The sequence below is a fragment of the Urocitellus parryii genome, chromosome 10 (assembly GCF_045843805.1).
Source record: "Urocitellus parryii isolate mUroPar1 chromosome 10, mUroPar1.hap1, whole genome shotgun sequence".
Lineage (NCBI taxonomy): Eukaryota > Metazoa > Chordata > Mammalia > Rodentia > Sciuridae > Urocitellus > Urocitellus parryii.
This window is the reverse complement of record NC_135540.1, coordinates 49,356,899-49,378,083: the sequence shown is the minus strand read 5'-3', so window position 1 is coordinate 49,378,083 and position 21,185 is coordinate 49,356,899. Positions and strand designations below refer to the sequence as shown.

Genomic DNA, 21,185 nt, shown 5'->3' with positions numbered 1-21,185 from the left:
TGATTACTTGGAGATATCCCTGAGAAACTCATATTCTTTTTTTAAATTATTGGTTCTAATTAGTTATACATGACAGTAGATGCATTTTGACACATCATACATAATGGAGTATAACTTCTCATTTGCCAGATTGTATATAATGCAGAGTTACACAAGTCGTGTAATCATATATGCATATAGGATAATAATATCTGATTCATTTCACTATCATTCCTACTCCCAAATCCCCTCCCCTCCCTTCGCTCCCCTTCCTCTAGTTCAAAATACCTCTATTTTTCCTGACCCTGCTTATTGTGAATTAGCATCTGCATATTAGAGAAAACATTTGTTCTTTGGTTCTTTGGGATTGGCTTATTTCCCTTAGCATAATATTCTCCAGTTCCATCCATTTATTGGCAAATCCCATAATTTCATTGTTTTTTAAGGCTGGAAACTCATATTGTTTAGGAGCCATTCTGTCTCCCTACACTCAAGTAACTTGTTCACTAGAACTCAGAACAAAGTCTGGTTGTGCTATTGGCCCAGGTGTCAATAAGCAGCCCTGAGACATGATGGAAAGGCCAGGTTACACTGAGCTTTTATGATGGGGCAAGTGGGAAAAGAGGAGGATGAAGGAGTGATTACTAACATTGTATGTTAGAATCCTTAATAGAAATCAGGTGATTGGATAGTCAAGAAATTGGCATTCTTGAATGTCCACCAAATGCCTTGCTGTGGGCCTTGAGGTGCTTTCTGTATTTTCTCATGTAATTCTAACAACATCTCCAGGCATCCATACTGCTATTTACATTTTATATATGAGGAAATAGAACCTCAGAAAGATTAATATTTTGTCAAGGACTCAGGGCAATGAATGGAGCAGGGTTTCTGCTTTTTAAACTATGTATAATATTCTACTATTTCACGGTTGAGATAAGGAAAGTTCTGTAACTTCTGAGATATTTGGTTGACCTATAGCATTAATTTTTCAGCAATTATGTAAATCAGATATTCAGCACATTGAACAAAATTGACCAGATGATAGTTATATTGTTTGCATGCACAATACATAACAACAATTTTCACTATTATGTATAGTTACAATGCACCAATAAAATTATATAAAAGAAATATAGTACATTAATTAAGAAATTTACCGGGGGCTGGGGATGTAGCTGAAGTGGTAGTGCGCTCGCCTGGCATGCATGCGGCCCAGGTTCGGTCCTCAGCACCACATACAAACAAAGATGTTGTGTCCGCCGAAAACTGAAAAATAAATATTAAAAAATTCCCCCCCCCTCTTTAAAAAAAAAAAAAGAAAGAAATTTACTGGAACACTAAAGTAAATCAATGAAGCCAAAAGTTAGGTCTTTGAAAAGATTAAAAAAAATTTTGACAAAATTTTCAGCTAGACTGGCCAAGAAAAAAATGAAGGAAGATTCAAATTACTAAATTAGGAATGAAAGAGGGAATGGTGCTACTCACCCTACAGAAGTAAGAAGAAAACACTATAAACAATGGAACATGGCAACAAATCAGATAACCTGGATAAAATGGCCAAGTTGCTAGAATTTTTTTTCCTATCTAGAATTTTTTTTTAAAAAAAGAAAAATAACAAATATTGGCACAGATGTGGAGAAATAAGAACCCTCATATATTGCTGATGGGAATGTAGAATGGGTTAGCTGCTGTGCAAAACAGTTTGTCAAATCTTCAAAATGTTTACATATCATTACAATATGACCCAATAATACTACTCTTAGTTATAGTTGAGAAAATTGAAAATTGAAATGTTCACACAAGAACGTGCATACAATTGTTTATAGCAGTATTTTTCATAATAGCCCAAAGGGGAAAAAACTCAAAATTAAACATTGATAAATGGTTAGAGAAAAGGTGGCATATCCATATGATGAAATATTCAAAAATAAAAAGGAATGAAGTGCACACACACACACACACACACACACACACATACGTACATATACTGCAACATGAACGAATCTTGAAAACACTAAGTAAAGGTAGGAAGTCACAAAAATGACATATTGAACCATTCCATTTATATGAAATGGGCAGGATAGGCAAATTCTTAGAGACAGGAAGTAGATTTATGGTTTCCAGAATCAGGAGACAGGGGAGAATGGAGAGTGGCTGCTAACTTGCATGTTGTTTCTTTTTGGTGTGATGAAAATATTTTGAAGTTAGATAATGGAAAGATTTTCACAATCTTATGACTATACTAAACTAAAACCCAATGAATGTAAAAGTGTGAATTGTATGTGCTTTGTGAATTATATTTTAGTTTTAAAATAGCTTTATTGGAAAATTCTCCTTATCAGCATAATTTAAGTAAATAAAATATCTAAAAATTGCCAAAACTTAATTACATGGCTACTTCTGTTTCCAAGTTTGGGAGTGGTGTTTCTAGAAAAGGTAGCCCAGCTACAATTACATCACTCTGGAAGAAGGGGATACGGGGTTAAGAAGACAACTAGCAATCTCATCACAGTGGAGACGCTGGAATTGGGACCTCTGTCTTGGTATCCTGGTCTTTTTACTGTACCATCTGTCTCTGTAAGGAGAATGATTTCATAAGTGTAATCAAGCAAGCTGCTGAAAGTAGGCATATTTTAAAAACTAAAATAAGATTTGTCTGCTGACAGTGGGACTGAGTAACCTAGGAAATGACTAAGCATTTGTCTTCTTATATGTAAAGATTGCCATCTTTAGGAAAGAATGCATGGGTATATAAATATAGGTACATTTTTTTTTTAAAGGGAAGGGGGCATTTCTGAGATTTTCCAGAGAACTCTGATTATATAACATTCCTTTAAGATGTACAGGGGAAATAGCCTCTGATTTTTTATGGAAAAAAAATGCACATATTAGTCAGCATTTTTTCACCATAACAATACCTGAAATAGCCAACTTATAAGAGGAAAAAGTGTATTTTAGTTTACAGTTTTAGCTTCAATCCATGAGGAGTTAGCCCCATTGCTTTGGGCCTGTGTCGGCACATCATGGCGGGAGTGCGCGGCAGAACACAACTACCCACCTCATGGCCCAGAAATGAAAGAGAGAAGAAGAGTCTGGTGTCCAAAATCCCCTTTGGAGGTAGACCCCTGCAGTGACCCAAAGACCTCTCAGTGGAAGTTTCCATCACCTCCCAATAGTGCCAAACTGGGACCAAGCCTTTAACACGGGGAGACACTGAACCCATAGCATTCTACCCCTAAGCCCCAAAGGTTCATGTCCCTTTCTCAATGCAAAATGCACCTCCAAGAGTCTTAAAGTCTTAACTATTCTAGCATTGCTCAAAAGTCTCAGTCCAAAAATCTCCTGAGAATCAAGACAAACTTAGCTGCAAACTCTTATTTAAAAAAAAAAAGTTATATACTTCCAAGGTACAGTGGCACAGAATAAACATTTGTATTCCCAAAGGGAGAAGCAGGAAAACAGCAAGGAGAGATCAGCAAAGCAAGACCCATATCCATAGGGTACTAAATCCTAAAGCTCCATGTCCAACATCTGGGGCACTCTATGGTGGGATGTGGACTCCTGAGGGCTTGGGCAGCTTTACCTTACAGCCTTGCTAGTGGCAGTCCACATGGGAAGGCTTTGCATACTTTCTGCAGCTTCTCTTTGTAGTGGTTCAATATTTCTGGCAACTCTGACTTTCTAGAGTTTTCATTGCAAGTTTGGCTTTACTCTCACAGCTCCATCATCCTGTTGGGGGCTGCATGCAGGGACTCTGACCGAGCAACACACTGCCTGGGCCTCCTGGGCTTTCCTATGAAGTCTCAGTGGAAGCCCCCATGACCTTCTGAGTGAGCATAACATGGAAAATCAGCATAGCATGGAAGATGCTAAGGCTTTCTGCTGACACAAGGCATACTTAGGTCTGCTTGCACCATGGCTGAGCAGTCTCTGAGTGCCTTGCCAGCCCAGGCAGACTTGTATGAGCAGGGCACCCTAGGATCCTCTTTTCAAAAGACTCACACTTGGAAAGCCTTTGAACTGGATTTCTCTTCTACATCTGTGAACTGGCGATGGGTGGGCCCTTGCCAATTCCTGAGATGCCCTTAAGGCATCTTTCCCCATGCAGAGAACTTGGCTTACTAGCTGTATTTTCCTTGGCTGAAACATTACATGTGCTTCTTTTCTGGCCAACCTTCAATTTTTTTTCAAAATTTTTCTCTTCTGTTACTTGTTTCTCTTTGTTTTTCAGTGGAAGTCTTGCCAGAAGCAGCCAGCAATACCCAGGCCACAGCCTGAGTGGTTTGCTGCTTTGAAATTTTCTCTGCCAGACACACAAGTCTGTTACCTACAAGATCAGCCTCCCACAAAGTTTCAGGCCATGGGCAAAATACATTGAATTTTTTTGCCCTGGTGTAACAAGTGTGGCCTTTAGTCCAATTCCCAATAGAATTCTTACTTTCCCCAGAAACATCATTAGTATAGTCTTTACTGTCCATATTCCTATCAGCATTCTGGGCTCCTGAACCCCTAAAAGAACACTGTTAAGTTTGCTTATAGCATTTTTCTTGCCTATTCCTCCAAAGTTTTCCAAATTCATCCTGCAAACCAATTCCAAAGGCCTTTCTACAACATCTCAGGTGTAGCAATGGCTGCCTCGCTTCTCAGTACCAATTTTCTGTTCAGTCAACTTTCCATCCCAATATTGAATAATCTGAGATAACCAGCTTTTTTTTTTAAAGAGAGAGTGAGAGAGGAGAGAGAGAGAGAGAGAGAGAGAGAGAGAGAATTTTTTTTTAATATTTATTTTTTAGTTCTTGGCGGACACAACATCTTTGTTGGTATGTGGTACTGAGGATCGAACCCGGGCCGCACGCATGCCAGGTGAGCGCGCTACCACTTGAGCCACATCCCCAGCCCAAGATAACCAGCTTTTAAAAGAAAAGCTTATTTTGGCTCATGGTTTCAGAGGTTTCAGTCCATGATTTTTGGCCTCGTTGTTTTGGGCAATACCTAAGAATAATCACCTTCAGAAGATAAAAGTTTATTTTGTCTCAAAGTTTTGGAGGTTTCAGTATATGATCATTTGGTCTTATTGCTTGGGACATGTTGCAGCACATCATGGCAGAAGCATATGGCAGAGCAAAACTACTTTATGTAAGCCAGGAAGTGAAGAAGAGAAAGAGGTTAGGGTTCCACAATCCCCTTTGCCAGGCCCTACACAGGCAATGAATGGCACCATCAAGACACCCCATTCTGAGTGCCTACCCACAATTCCTGAATAAGACCCCAAATCCTGGGTCATTCCTGCTAGATCAAAGAGGCCAGTGACCTCAAATTCTCCAATGAGGCCCCACCTCTCAAAGTTTCCGCCATTTCCCAATAGCGATAAGCTTGGGTTCAAACATTTAACACAGGGACCTTTACCCACACCATAGCAGCGTGTGCCATTCATTATCCCTCACTGTTACTAACTGGTTTGGATAGACTGAGATCCATGTTTTTGGCATGTTACCGTCTGTAAGAGAAGTGTGCCACACTATGCGAGAGCTTGAGGTCCTCAAGAGCCTTGGTTATCCTCCTTCGAGCTGGATTCAGGCATAATAGGCTATTAGGGGACACTAGCAGTGAAACTTCCCTTTCATTGCTAGCAAGGGTTAGGAGTCCTGCATGCACTTAAAATTTTTTTTAATTTGAAAATTCTAAGGGATTAATTATATTTACCGATGAAGCCAGGAAAGGTAAATTACAGTTGAGAAGATTAATGTTAGGATGGATGAACAGAAATAAATATTTGTAATTTGCAATTAGTTATGAAAATCAATATGACTCAAATGTTTCTAGTAGCTGGCAGATAATTTAAATGGATGAATATATGATTACTGAGGATTGTGGCAAAATGGGGTGCACTGGCCCTGATTTAAGACTATTAATAAACACCACCACCAACAACAAGAAACAAAACACACCATGTGGGCCAATTAATACCTGTTGAGAGCTAAGTTTAGCCTGGTCACTGCCAATCAATGGCAGCATCTTGTCTGAAATATAATATACAATATAGAACAAGAATGTTAGATTTTGCCTTATTATCATTCAAAGAGACAATACAAGAAGGGGAAAATTAATATGAACACTAAATGTTTTTAGCCCTTATATTTAAAGGAAAAAACAGGAAACTGGTTTTCCTAATTCCTAATATTGGAAGGATGATGGATCAGACTATGATATAACTACATAGCCATTCAAAACATAAAGTGCCAGAGCTTGGAAATGAACATGTGTCAAAATTAAGTGAGCAGTATAATTAAGTGTATGTGAACTATAATATATAACAAAGATTGGAAATGAATTTAGACCCAGATAAATAATTTGGTTCTTATCATATTTTTCCTGTCCAAAACAAAAAAAAAAACATTAAATTTACCACGAAGAAATAGAAAATATAAGCTACCATTACCAAGTCTATCAGGAAAATATCTCCTTGTCTTTTGGTTTAGGTCCAACTAAGCATGAGCTAGATTCCTGATAAGTTATCGCTTTGTCCTGGAAGTTTTGACTTTTGCCTGAACTGGATGGCTTAATGACTCACACCTGTGCACGTTGATATTTTATTGCCATATCAGAATTCTGCTTTTCTTTTCTCCTTTTCACTTTACTTTGTAAATCTGAATCTAAGGAAAGTAACTCCTGTCCCAACCTCCTTGAATGATCCCCCTCTTTGGTACTGTAACTTGTAAATCAAGGTTGAACCAAGTCCCTGAAGGGTATTATCCAAGCATTGCAGGTTCTCTTTCCTTTTTGGTACATCAGGAATGGTCCAGCCCTTGGGGACGCCTTGGGTCCTCACCGTTCTGGAATTGAGAGTGGGGTGTTATGATGGTACCATTCATTTTCTGTGTGAAGCCTCTAGGGCTTGGCCAGCAGCTTCTGCAGTGTGTGATGACCCAAATCCTTTTTCCCCTTTTGGTTACTCACCAGTATAATAAGGACTTCCGCTCCTCTTCTCTAATGATTCCTCCACACACGATCCATAAAGTAATGGCTGCTTTTTTCAGGAGCTTCGGGATAAGAAACAGACTGTGTCATTCAGGGGCTAGGGTGTGTGTGGTGCATTGGGCAGGGGTGCTGGCTGATTTTGTGCCTGTGGACTACCTTTATTTTGGTTGATGGTGACGTTATTTGGAGGCTCAGAGTGATTTAAATGAGTTCAGATTGTACTGAATCATGAAAACAAAAATAAACATTACTTCCCATGCTGATGTGGGGTAATGTCGCAGGTCAGCCATGGGGGTTGTGTGTGGGAGCTATGAGCATTTGAGTATGTGAGAGGACTGGCCTGGTTGCATGCTCTTTGGGCCATGTACACTTTCCTCTCACTCTGCCTGTCTTCTCACATAGCACCTGAGATGGGTCTGACTTGCCAAGGTATTAATCAATCTGCTGACTGCAAGACATCATGAAGCTAGACTCAACCCCCTGAAACCTGACCCTTTGCCTCATTTGGAAAGGACATTCCATCGAACCTCCCTTTGTGTGTCCCCCATTATATAAGAATAAAGAATTCAGTGGCTCTCTCTGTTTCCAACAAACCCCTAAGGTCAAGAGCCATCCTGGATTTCGAAAAGGTATTTCTGTGTCCTTGCGTCCTTTCTTCTTTTTTTTATGTTATTGATGTAGTCAGATTTTGTGAACCCAGCATAGGTCACCAGCTCAGTTAGTTAGTGATAGGGTAAAATATATGGTGGGAATGGACTGATGCTCAGTGCAGCATCCTGATTATATTTACTGACATTTCATTTTGAACCGCTTCATCTTCATTGAATTTTCTAGAAGTTGCTCTATAACACTGCTTTGGTACAGTAACTCAACAAACATGGATACTTGCTCAAGGGATTTGATTTCCCTGTGCCTAGCTAGCTAGGCTTTGAAGTAGATAAATTTCTCTCTCTCTCTCTCACTCTCTCTATCTTTTGCTTTAGTTCAGACAAGATTGGTATTTTTACAAGGAACTTAATGGCTAGAGATCCTGAGTGTAATTGTGGAGTAACTTGATTGGCAGAGAAAAATTCTTAGGCCTATTTTCTGTTTCATCCCCTCTGACTTATTTTTAGACTTGCATATTCAGACTATATCCTGTGGGCATTCTGAGGTGGCACCAGTGTTGCTTGCTTTGTGAGATTCTTATTTTCCTTACAGCATGCTTTGTAGCCATCAGTGCTGTGGTTCCAGTGTCTGGTCTCTCAATGAACAAGGGCATTTCCTTATCTGCTCATAGCTAACCTCATCCCTTTCCTGGAAGCCTGGAATAAATAGCTTTCTAAATGTTCTCCCTAAATCCACTCTAGCCCATTTACAGTCCTTTCTCCACTCAGTGGTGTGAGTCATCTTTTGGAAATGAAAATCAGTTAGATGACCTTTTAACCTAAAGGTTTTTAATGACATAGCATTGCTTTTAGGGTGTCCCAATACTTTTCTCCTGCTTTCCATGGCCTTCCACAATTCTCACCAGCCTCTTCCGTTTTCCCCTTAGTCCTCCTTCAGTTCTTGGCTGACAGCCTGTGCATTCTTATCTCCCACCATGCATTGCCTTCTCTGGCTGAAGGTTCTGTCCCTTTCCATTCTTTAAGGCTATTCCTCACCCCTCAATTAGGCCTTTTTTTTTTAACCCTACTGTGTGAGCACATAACACTATGCACCTCTCCTCCTCAGCACTCAGGACTGTTTAATGTTTAAGTTTTTTGTGTTATTCTTTGATTAAGGCCTGTCTTCTACACAGGCCAGTAAGTTCCATGAGGCTGGGCTATGGCCTTTTCTTTCTTTTCTTTTTTAGCTTGAAAAGGGCTTACCATTAGCAGCAATATAATACATATTGTAGGTACTTACTTTTAAACACTTATCAAGGGCTGGGGTTGTGGCTCAGTGGCAGAGTGCTTGCCTAGCACGTGTGAGGCACTGGGTTCGATTCTCAGCACTGCATATAAATAAATAAAATAAAGGTCCTATAAATAAATAAAATAAAGGTCCTTTGACAACTAAAAGATATTTTTTAAAAATCTACTTATCAAATAACCATGACTAAACTTCTTGCTTCAATCTTCTGGAGTTTTATGGCTCTGAATTATGTAAGTAAGTTACCTTATCCACAATTCCTTACTAGCTAGCTTACTTCTATCCAAAGGTTGTACCTTGATCTGAGTTTTTTTTTTTTTTTTTTTTTTTTTTTGGTGTTCTGTTGGAAGGCATCTGAGTTTAGTCTTCTGATGATTGTATATGCATCCTTTTTGTCATCCTGGGTACAAATCCAGGTCCTACAAGATCATCCTGTTCTCTGACTGAAAACTTCAAAGTTCTGACCATCTCTCCAAGTTCTCTCTGGTGACCCATTCATGAGTCTCAATCTTGAGTATAACTCCAAGCATGTGATATACAGTGTTAGTGATAGCAATAAAGGAGACTGGCATTTTTCAATTTGCAGTAAGTAAGGATCCTCCATGAAAGTCTTCAGTGCCTCTTAAACAAGAGCTAAGCCCACTTGTCTCATTGCTGAAATTTGCCATTTGCTCTGCTATCATGAAGCAACTGCATTTGTAAGAATCTTACATCATCAAAATCTTGATGTAAAAACAATTGTTTGAACTAGAAAAAGGGGTTAAAGTTTGGATAATATCCAACCCATAATTCATATGTTTTTTTCCAGTGAAAGTTTTTTTTAATAGCTAAGAATGTATGAATACCTGCTGTTTGACTACATATAGCATTTGCTGTGCAATAATGGTGTTTGATTTCTTCATTTCCTACACTGTCATTAGCCAAAGAGCTTCCCACCATTCTATTTCCTCTGTCATGCATTGTTATAATAAATCAAACACTAAGCCTCCCAGATAAACCCACTGTTATAGGACCAGTTTCTCTTGGGCTAAGAGACTAGTTCCAGGACCAGTATAATAACGGTATTCCTAATCCAATTTGTTTAAAAAGCAAAACATAATACCCCCAAACCTGTAATTTTCTCAGATCTAGATAGTCTATATCAAACAATAACACTTGTGTGACTCCTCTCCCCCTGAATCAGGTGATGCAGGCCCAGTGTGTCAAAACAGAAACTGAATTCTATCGCCGCAGTCGCAGTGAGATAGTAAATGGAGAAGGCCACACCATGGGGGCACTATATTGGCAGTTGAATGACATCTGGCAGGCTCCTTCCTGGTCTTCTCTAGGTAAGTGTTTCAGTGTTCTTTGTGGGTGAGAGCGAAAGCAATACCTGCGGGGAGAGGGAATTAGAAAGCTCAGAGCCTGAGGGATCAGATTAACCCAAGCAGAAGTGAGGCCAAGGGAGGCTGTTCTCCACCAGGCTGTGGACTACAGCCACCCCACTCATCTAATGATCTGTCTCTCCAAGAGCCCTAGAGGTAGTTCATGAGTTGTGTTTTGTGAAAAGTCACAATAGCAGGCTGGTAAGGGATGGGAAGTCACAATAGCAAGCTAATAAGGAATATGCAAAGACCTCAGTCCTGTGTCTTACAATTATATTGCATAGAATTTTGAGTTTATTTAAGAGGACATTCCAGGGCCAAAGAGGCATGAACTTAAGCATCCCTTCTGAATTTAAGTGTCCCTTGTGCTATGTGAGAGAATTCAACCACATGGAAAAATTGGCCTCCTTGAGCATTAATGTGCCCATTTCTCTGACTGTGCTTTAAATTCATAAAATCATCTTCATTTTACCTTGTTTATTTTTGGGGGGAGAAGGTAGTAAAATACTAGCTGAACCAGTTCAGTTAGTCAAAGGTGAGAAGACTGGCATGGAACGTGAAGTTTGGATGATCCCATCTATTTTGGTACATTAAAAAATTAAGGAGAAATAATATATCTTTGGCCTTTACTAGAGGTGATTTGAAGCAAAGTTTAGTTTGTAATATAAACAGTTGTTTGGGTCAAAATTGAGGCAAGGCCATAGAATAAAAAGGCCATTTGGCTGGGGGAGGGTCTTAAACTGGTTATGGATGCAAATCCAAAAGGGTTCATTCCAAATGCTTTTATTAGTGCCAAATGGATAACTCCTACAGGGAATTGGATTTTTGATCATGTTTCTGTGACTGAACTCTTTTTATCAGCCCTAACCACATAAAAGAGTATTGAGTATGAATTGCATAGACTGTGAGGGAATGGCTGAGATGCTAGAAAGGTGGACAAAAAGATATTGTTCCGAGACACTTGGATGCTGACCCTGCTTGCTATCTGTGGAAGGGGCTGTGAGCTTCTAAAGCTGAGTTGGTTCAAGAAACAGGAGAGTGCAGCCTTTGGAAATCTTGCTTTAAATGGCTGCATGTGGATTATTTGTATGAGTCTTCAGGAAGGGTAGGTAGCTCCAAGTACAAGGGCATAAGGGCAGAGTAAGAATTTGGCTGTTTTCTAAATTCCAGCAGGACCCTTCCCGCATGGAAGGGCTCCTTATACTTATTAGAGAAAACAAGTACAGTTTAAGTATCTGAAATGATTGGGACCAGAAGTATTTCTGATTTTGTGTGTATGTTTTGTTCGTTTGGAATTTTCCTCTTGTGGTGTCATGCTGGAGCTCAAAAAGTTTTAGGTTTTGGAAAATTTGGGAGTTTGAATTTTGAGTTTAGGGATGCTCCACCTGTACCAGAGAGAGGCTGTGACTGTGTTTGCTATATCTGCTCCTGCTCTGGGCAGTCTCTTGGCTTCTGTTTAATTCTATTGAATTGGCTCAATAAAGCCCCTGCTCATAGTGAGCGCAACTGGGGGTTTGGGGTCATCTCTTATTGCCTGAAATGGTGATACTCTAAAGGGCTCCATAGTGGCTTAGAATCTGTAGGTTTGAATATATTTATTTAAAAATTAGTCTAATTTAGAGTTACAATTTTGCAAATAAAAAAAATCCACATGGGCATTTTTGCTTCATTCATAAATTTGAAAAGTCATAGAGCTAATGGCAAAGCCAGATATCACATGACATATTTAGGCTGTTAGCCAAACTTTAATACTGATTAGTAACATGGAGTGTATATCAGTGAGACCTGTTGCTTGAATTCCTGTTCTCCTGAGTGTATTCTGTTTGTGGCCTTGACCTCTGGAACTACCCATTTACAGTCTTTCCCCTGCCATGGATATCACACATCAGAGTGTATAGTTACCTCAGGAGCCATCTTTTACAAAGGAGAGGACTTTTCAAATGTGAGTTCTTGTTCATTTTATTTTATTTATTTTTGGTACTAAGGATTGAACCCAGAGGTACTTAACCACTGAGCCACATCCCCAGCCCTTTTGTTTTTTTGAGACATGGTCTCTCTAGGTTGCTTAGGGCCTAGAGAGAGTATAGCTTTGAATTTGAGATCCTCCTGCCTCAGCTTCTTGAGCTGCTAGGATTACAGGCATGCACCACCACACCTGACTCTTGTTCATTTTGTAGATCTGATAGGAAAACTTCTCTACCTCGCATGTCTTCCCACCAGTTGTTGCTATGCGAAAGTACTAACATTCGGGGTTATAGAGAATGAAATTTTGCAAAACTCCAAAGAAACTGGTTCTGTTATTCTTCTACCTCAACAGTTTGCACTATGTATCCGGGTGTTTCTTCCCTGGTGATTGTGCTACGTTCCAGGCTGTGTTTTATGGTCTTTACTCTTACTTTAGCAGCAACCCTGAAGTGTTTTCATCTGTGTTTTAAAAGTGAGAAAATCAGTTTAAAGAGGTTAAGCAACCAGCTCAAGGCTCTGAGCTAGGGAGCATTGGATCCTGGTTGAAATATTCCAATTTTGATTTTTTAAGTATAGTCTATTAATCACTCTATTCCCTTTGATTTATTGCTTCAAAGCAGCTTAATCATGAAATCTCTTTATAATTGCCAAGAAAAAATAGGATGATTAGGATTTGTTCTTACAAAAATTGTGCAACTGGAAAATTTTTGGTACCTGTCTAGCTGATTAAAAAAACCTCCCCATTCTTTTCTCCCTACACATACTAACTGACGATATTTTTATAGAAAGTCTCATTCTCTGTTTTTAGCAAAATTTAAATTTGTTTTATATTTTTAGATCATTGAGAAAGACTCCTTCACCCTTCTTCTTCCTCTTTTTCTCCCTGTCTCTGAAATTTGGTAATGTAATGTTTTGTGGGGAAGGGTCTTCATTCTGAAATGTCAAATGTTGAGAAAGGAAGATGTTAAAAGCTTAGGTTTTGGGATTTAATATACAAGACCTGCCAAAGAGACAAAGAATTTTACAGATTCTAGACAGTTTCTGATTGCATTTGAGGAACTGCTATTAATTGCCATTGGTCTGGATGTTTTCATCCAGTCTGACCTTGACACCACATTCGCACAGTGCTTAGTTTGGTTTGCTCAGAGGTTTTTGTGCCTATGGAAAAAGGAGACTTTGAGTTCTAAGTAATTCTTATAAATGAATATTTGCAACAGGTGTTCACTGCCAAGGCGACCTTCTCCTTTATGTGTTTGTGATAAAAAGGAAAATTGAGCTCCTGAAGCAGAGTTACCTGTACATGTTGTCTAGGAACCAGGCCTGGCTCAAAACACCACCTCTAGCATGTTTGAGTTCACTCCCAAGCCTCTGTTTCCTCCTTCGGAAAGTGAGTTATTATTGCCTGCCTCACTCAGATGTTGTGAGGGTGGTATCCAAAATGCCTGATCAGAGACTTTAACAAACTGGGGTTCCCTCTGTGGTCAACTCCCTCACATGCTCATTCCAGAAAATCCTGATGAGCCACACACAACTGGACCATGTGCACAAGGACACTGAACGCTTGACCCTGCCTTCCCCTAACTCTCTTGATTATTTTCAGAGTATGGAGGAAAGTGGAAAATGCTGCATTACTTTGCTCGAAATTTCTTTGCTCCACTGTTGCCAATAGGCTTTGAGGATCAAGGTATATTTTATGTCTATGGTGTGTCGGACCTTCACTCAGACTCTAAAGTGCAGCTCACCGTAAGTCACTTGGATTTTTTTTTTTTTCTTCTCTAAGATAAAGGAGGACTTTCAGATGATTATTTCTTTAGTTGTTTGGTTATATTGCTGTTGGGACCAAAAAAAGAGAGAATTAATTGTATCAAAATATTCTTAGTGCCTGTAGCAGAAAATGGGTTGCACTTGGAATCAGAAATATAGTCTGTTATTCAGGCTAAACCTGCCATTTTTATTACATGACTTTGAGCAAAACCCTGAACATCTTGATGAGTCCTCTGTAAAATGATACCAGCCTACCTCTTTTAAGGATTTCCATGAACGGTGGATAAAGGAGATAGATGAAAGCAGGTTATGTAAGTGTCAAGTGCCACATAAATGTAAGATTATTTATAATTATGAGGAGCAGGAAGTAGTCCAGATTTTGCAAAAATAGTTTAAAATGGTATGTTAAAAATTGAAGTCAGTAAAACTATCCAGAATGAGTATGTAGGGGAAACAACAACAACCTTGTTTTTAAGACAGGGGTAGAAGCTCCATGTCTCTGGTGGCTACAGCTTGGAGGACACTGGAAGTAGGTCATATTCATAGAATCCTTGCAGTGTGCCAGGTAGTACCCTTTCAGGGATTATTTTTTAAATTCTCACACCAACCTGTGAAGTTAGAGCTGTTATTATTTCCATTTTATCTACTGGCAAGTTGAATGACATGGTCACATAACTTAATGCGTCTGCGATTGACATTCAGGTCTCATGGTGTCTCAACCAGTTCTGTTCTTCTGACTGTCAGCTATGAGTACCAGGATTATTCTTGAAAAACATAAAAACCAAGAATGTTTTTATTGTTTTATTTCTCCCCAGGTGAGAATCCATGCATGGAATTCCCTGACACCTTTGTACTTCACTGTGACTAAACCTTTTGTCCTCAAAGCCGGGCAGGCTGTGTCCATCTATGAGCAACCAGTGAATACATTGCTGAAGACATGTGGGAACTGTACCCGCCAAAACTGTGTGGTTTCCTTTTACCTTTCAACTGACCGTAAACGCGTTAGCCCCACCAACTATCACTTCCTGTCCTCTCTGAAGAATGCCCAGGGGCTCCTCAAGCCCCAGATCACAGTAAGCATGACGGCTTTGCGGAGCGCCCTGTTCTTGTGCCAGCACATTGCATCCTGCAACTTGCCAGTTTCCTTCTTGGTAGTGAGTTGACCTGAGGCCTGGGGAAGATGGACTCCTTCCCACCGGAAGCAAAGACCAAATGAGTTTCTTTATTTCTAATTCAGGATTTGTCAAGAGTTTTCAGTTTCTGTTGCTTGTGCTGGCTCCTCATCCTTCCCTAGTGAGGCTGGCACAGTGGTGGGAGAGGAGGCTTTGTCCATCCTCACTGATTAACTTTCACTAGGTTCCAGGCTCTGTTCTAGGTACTTTGTTGCATGATAAACCTCTTAACTTTCACAGCAACCCTGAGGTGTGATCTTTTGTGTTTTATGAGTAAGAAAACCTGTTTAGAGAACTTAGACAACAAGCTCAAGGTCCTAAGCCTACAAAAGCTTAGAGCCCAGTTGGCGCACTCCAAATTTTGACTTTTTAAGTACAATCTATTAATCACTCCTCTTTCTTTTGTTTATTGCTTCAAAGCAGTTTAATCACTAAATCACTTTGTAATTTCCAGGGGAAAAAAAAATAGAATGATTAGGTTGTGTTGTTACAAAATTTGTGCAGCTAGAGAATTTGGACTCTGTCTAATTGATTGAAAACCTTTCCATCTTTTCTTCCTACATATAGTAACAGACAGAATCTTTCTAGAAAGCTGATTCTTTATTTTTAACAACTTTTAAGTTTGTTTTATGCTTTTCATTTATTGAGAAAGATTTTTAAAATTGACTTTAGAAATAGTGATATAAAAACACCTAGTCCTATGTTTTATTGAAAGAGCCCTGACAATTGAAAACATAGGTTCTTTTTGGATTTATAGTGAAATTTTCCATAATGAAATCTAAGTTATCTGTAACAACTGAGATAGAATAGACAGACACGAAAGAAATGACATAGCCAGGCATGGTGGTACATGCCTGTAATCCCAAACAGTTGGGAGGCTGAGGCAGGAGGATTGAAAGGTGGAGGCCAGATTTAGCAATGTAGTGAAACCCTGTCTCAAAACAGTGGGAGAGTGAGGGATGGGGATGTAGCTCAATGGTAAAATATTCCTGGGTTCAATTCCCAGTACAAAAAGAAAAAAAGAAAAATAAGTGACATAGCTTACATATCATTTCATCTAGCAAAGAAAAAAAAATACTGAACAAATTTGTCGTTTCTAAACTTATGACTCCAAAAACAAAAACTTTTCTCTTTTAGCTAAGGCCTTTATTTCGTAGAATTCATTGATGGTACAAGAGAGATAGGGCTTCCTTATTTGTTTTTCCTGACTTGCATTTCAGTGAGACTTGTCCATCCTAAAGAGATAACAACAATAGTAATAATATTAGTTAACATTTATTCAGGCTTACTATAGGTCCTTGTTCTCCTGGTCTTTCTGAAGCCAGGGTACAAGCTTGAGCCTCTGGTTCTGCAGTCAGAGGCCCAGAGGTGAGATTTCCTATTAGAAGAAGTCAGCAAGAGTGAGCGAGGTGCTGTGTTGGGTCTGTTGTGACCTTGGCTTTGAGCAGCAGTAGCTAAGGCTTCCCTGGCCCCCTCTGAGTGAGTGTGTGGCTGCTTTAGGATCTTCACCAGGTACAACTTGGCATCTAACCTCCAGCCTGAGTCTCAGAGCCTCCTAGAGTTCCCTCATGCACTTTATTCAGGTCTTTTACTGCTTCTATCAATGTTGGTTTTCTTGTTTATAACTTGAACGATAATCATGCAAGTCCATGAAGCTGAACGATGTACAGTAAAAATTGTCTTTTGAAATTCTTTATGCCCCACACATATAATAAAGACTTTACAGTGTAGTGTGCATGCATGTTGAGGAGCCGTGTTCTGTGACAAATGCACAGCTTTAAAGACCAGGTCACATTTGATTCTTTGCTCTTCTGAGAAAGGCTCACAAGCCTGTGGCCTCTGGGGAGGGGCTCAACCTCTCTCTGGGGCTTATGCTCAGTCGGCTAATTAAATGGAATGGGTCTAGAGGATTCTCTCTCTCACTCTGTCTGCTGAAATTGTATAGAATTTGCACATGCTAATAATGTGACTTTACTAAAAAGACAGAGAATGGTAGACGTTTTGCAGTGGCTTGGCCGATTAGCTTCTAGAACGTGGGCCCTTTTCAGAAGGCTCTAATGTACACTCCATGGCCGCACTCTCTAGCTAGATCCCCATCTATTAAAATTACATGTGGTCATTAAAAATAGCCAACCCTATGCCAAAATGTTCCCTCCTTGATGCTCCTCTGAGAAAAATTATAAAATATATAAAACTTTGGGCCTATTTTGAAATAGTCTCCTTCACCAGAGGAGTCTGCCTGTTTCCTCGGTGTGAGATTACAACTTGGTAATGTTCCACAGACTTAAGTCATTTTCCAAGTGATGTTCAAGCATCTGAAGCCATGCATGGAATATATGACTTTAACAGTGGCAAAACGAAAGCACTGGCAACGTGCTCCCTACCAGGCCCTCGTTAAAGTCCTGGTAGACATTGCCATGGGCTATGTAGTTCTTCATTCAACCTTCACTTCATTTTTCTTTCTTTTTTCCAGGCCAGCATCTCTCAGCAAGATGACGTCTTTGTGTTTGCTCTGGAAACCTCAGCTATTGCTCCCTTTGTTTGGTTGGATGTAGGAAGCATCCCAGGGAGATTTAGTGACAATGGTTTCTTTATGACCAAAAAGACACGGACTGTATTATTTTACCCTTGGAAACCTACCACCAAGTATAAATTGGAGCAGTCTTTTCATGTGACCTCCCTGGCAGATATTTACTGAAGGAATCCGGCTGTATTTTCAGTGTACACTGGGAACAACGCCTTTCTTGAGCACCGGCTGGAGAGGAAGACAACCTGAGAGAAGCTGAGGAAACAAGAGGTGCATCTGCTCGTTCACATGCGTCTTGACACTCTCTCAATTGGTACAGTGCATACTGTCAGGGAAGGCTGTTCCTCCAGGGATGGTCTCAGACAAGGCTGTGCCTAGGTGTTCTTTTTTGCTGTTGTTGTTTTGCTGCTCTGTGGGTTGAACCCAGGGTGCCCTACCACTGAACTATAACCTCAGCCCTTTTTAGTTTTTCATACAAATAATAAATGTTCTTAATAAAAATTGAACTCACCATTTTCCTGCCTTAGCCTCAACGGGGATTATAGACAGGTGCCACTGCACCTGGTTTAGGTATTCTTGAATCTGTGCCAGAACTGTTTAGCCCTTCAACGTACAGCTTTAGTACTAAATGAACCAGTGTCAAGCAGATTACCTTTCAGGGAATCACAAGAACATGACCATGGTAATGTCTACTGAGCCAAGTGTGGGAGGTAATTGTAGGCCTTTCATAGGTAGCCTTGAGAAATACTGAATTATTAAGATGAAGTGTTTTGTTATTATTTCCAGAGGAAATGGAGGGTCAAATGTCACAATAGAGATTTCTTGGTGGCACCCATATTGATTATTGTTGCTGAACAGTTTAGAAGGTTGATTGTTGGCATTTGATTCCTATTCTGGGATAGGATTTTTTTTTTTCATTTTGGGATTTGTTATAAAACAGTTTTAATAACTTATTTTTTAAAAGAATCCTCCTTTGAAAAATAAGCTCACATTGACATGGACATCGCTATGTTCATGCTGGAAATTTTGAGATATTGTGACATGGGGCTTGTGTGTGGGCTTCAGGTTTGGCTAAATTCAGTGAGCTTTCCGATTCAACAATACTGAATATAGACTTTCTGGCTCTGACACCAAGTGGTATTCCCTTTAGCTTAAGTTTAAATCAGTTTATTTATATTGATTACTTATAAGTTGCTATAAAAGTACTTTATGCCACATTATCATATCAATATGAGTATGTTGATAATAAAAGTACTGGAGCAAAATGTTAATAAGTAACTAAATTGGGTATAGATGGGTATGTGAAATTGTTTTGGACTACTTTTACACTTTTGCTGTAAGTTTGAATGATAAAAATAAAAGTTAGATAAATTGCACTGACAATTTGATAGCTCATCTGTGGCCTATTTAATCATTCTAAAATATTCCATTGTGCCCATTATTGAGATGGACACTAATTTCTGCTTGATACATGGGAGAATTTGAAGAATCTAAAAACTAAGATGTTTGAGAGATTTCTCTATGGAAAGAATCATGTAATTGGTTATGGAATGGACCAATAGTGAAGGCTTAGATTTAAAATTGAAACTCAATATTTTTTTATTTTTAAATTTTGATTAATTTTATTTTTATTTTATTTATTTTTTTATACCAGGAATTGAACCCAGGGGCACTTACCCACCGAACCCTATCCTCTGTCCTTTTATTTAGAAACAGGCTCTTGCTGAGTTGCTTAGGACCTCCCTAAGTTACTGAGGCTGGCTTTGAACTTGTGATTCTCCTGCCTCAGCCTCCCAAGCCACTGGAATTACAGGTGTGCACCACCTCACCTGGCTGGTTTTGGTTTTAAAACAGAAGTATTAGCTTCAGTAACTTGAAAAAGAATATAAATACAGATATTCCAGTCCTGTCCTTCAGTATTTAAGAGTTTTCTCATCTCTGTGCTTACACACACACACACACACACACACACACACACACACACACAGGCTTATCAAGGGCTGGACCTGAGAATGGAAGACACTGTTCACTGTTCTTCATTAACCACGAAGATTCTATGACAGGGGCCCGGTGAAGTGGGCTTGGAAGTTGATGAACCAGAGTTTACATCGCAAATCTGCCCTTAATACTTCTTCAACCTTAAACAAATTACTTAACCTCTATGTTCAATTTTCTTGTCCTAAAATGGGAATATTAACACATATCTTGTAATTTCGTTTTAGAGAATAAATACAGTAACTTAGATGAAGGGCCTGGCCCCTGCAGGCCCTCAGTACGGTCCTACGCCTGGTGTCCTGGAGAGGGCAGAGTTTCCAGCCACATTTCTCTGGATTTAAATCCATGTTTTGAGACTTATTAGCTGTGTGATTTGGAGCAACAATTTGACCTTCTGGACTTTAGTTTCTTCCTCTCTAAAATGTAGATAATAATCCCTGACTGTCAAAGGTAGTACTGAGGACAAATAGGGTCTAGAACAAAATAAGTTGCACTTTTATTGTGATTGTACCTTTTGAAATAATCATTATAATCCAACTAGTGCATGAAGCAATGAAAATAAAGCAAATATAGATACATTCCTTCAGAAAAATATATCATAAAAGAATAATTTGTAAAAAGCAGAATAAATAGGCATAAACACATGCTGACAACTACTTATAAAAAGGAGAGAGGTGTGCCTACGGTATTTTTGAGAGAATAGTAATAGTCAAACTGTTCTTCCACAGTTCACATGTTACACGGTGGATAGTTACTGTTAGCATTTTAATAGATTTTTGTTGCCACATTTGCTGGAGTTGAATTTGATATGCTTACCCTCAGCCTTGGGTTTCTGAGAAATTTTTTGTTAGTAACTGTGTAAACAAGAAACGATAGACCAGGTTCAGGTCCTAGCTGTGTTCTTTCAAAGGACATTCCAGAGAGTGGAATAAAGAGAGGTCAGTTCACAGGATTATATCTTCCCATTCCAGGACAGGGAAAACAATAAAAATGGTAATTTCCTCATTCACATTCACTATAACTGTTATTCTCTCTTTATTTGACTTTTCACTGTGAGACATTTTCAAACCTTGGGAAGTCATTTGGAAAATACATGGAAATATTTTGTTCTCTATTGGAGTGAAGGTGAACTGGAGCGCAAGAGAAATAAAGATATGTTTCCCCGACTTTCCTCAAGTGACAAAGACCTGAAACAGAAAGAATATTCTCTTGGGCTGCCTCCAGCTCTCAGATATGAAACCTATTCCCCAGCTTGGTAAGATTTAGGGAAAAGAACAAGTAAGCATTGTTTCTGTGGGAAATTCAAAGCATTTGATAATATTCCAGAGTTCCCCTTGACTGAATGCAATCTTATCAATTCAATTAGCACAGGAAATTAAAAGGATTATGCCAAAAAGTCATTTAGTAATATTTCCAAGTGAATGGAAGAGTTCTTATTTTTCTCATTGATTTATCAGAGGTAGGAACCAGAAGATATACAAAATTCTAAAAGTCACAGACAAAACTGGTGTAAGATGCATTTATATTCAGACCCTAAAAACTGTTTAC

The 21,185-nt window shown here is 39.2% G+C and overlaps 1 protein-coding gene across 1 annotated transcript in view; it reads left to right on the top strand.

Moving 5' to 3' along the window:
- Manba (mannosidase beta) overlaps positions 1 to 18,925 on the top strand; it is a 97,682-nt gene extending 78,757 nt beyond the window's left edge. The window contains exons 14-17 of the mRNA XM_026398121.2: positions 10,034 to 10,178; positions 13,780 to 13,922; positions 14,759 to 15,016; positions 17,589 to 18,925. Of these exons, the coding sequence (XP_026253906.2) occupies positions 10,034 to 10,178; positions 13,780 to 13,922; positions 14,759 to 15,016; positions 17,589 to 17,813 (771 nt within the window). The 3' untranslated portion in view covers positions 17,814 to 18,925. The remainder of the gene's footprint in view (positions 1 to 10,033; positions 10,179 to 13,779; positions 13,923 to 14,758; positions 15,017 to 17,588) is intronic.
- Positions 18,926 to 21,185: the final 2,260 nt, after the last annotated feature.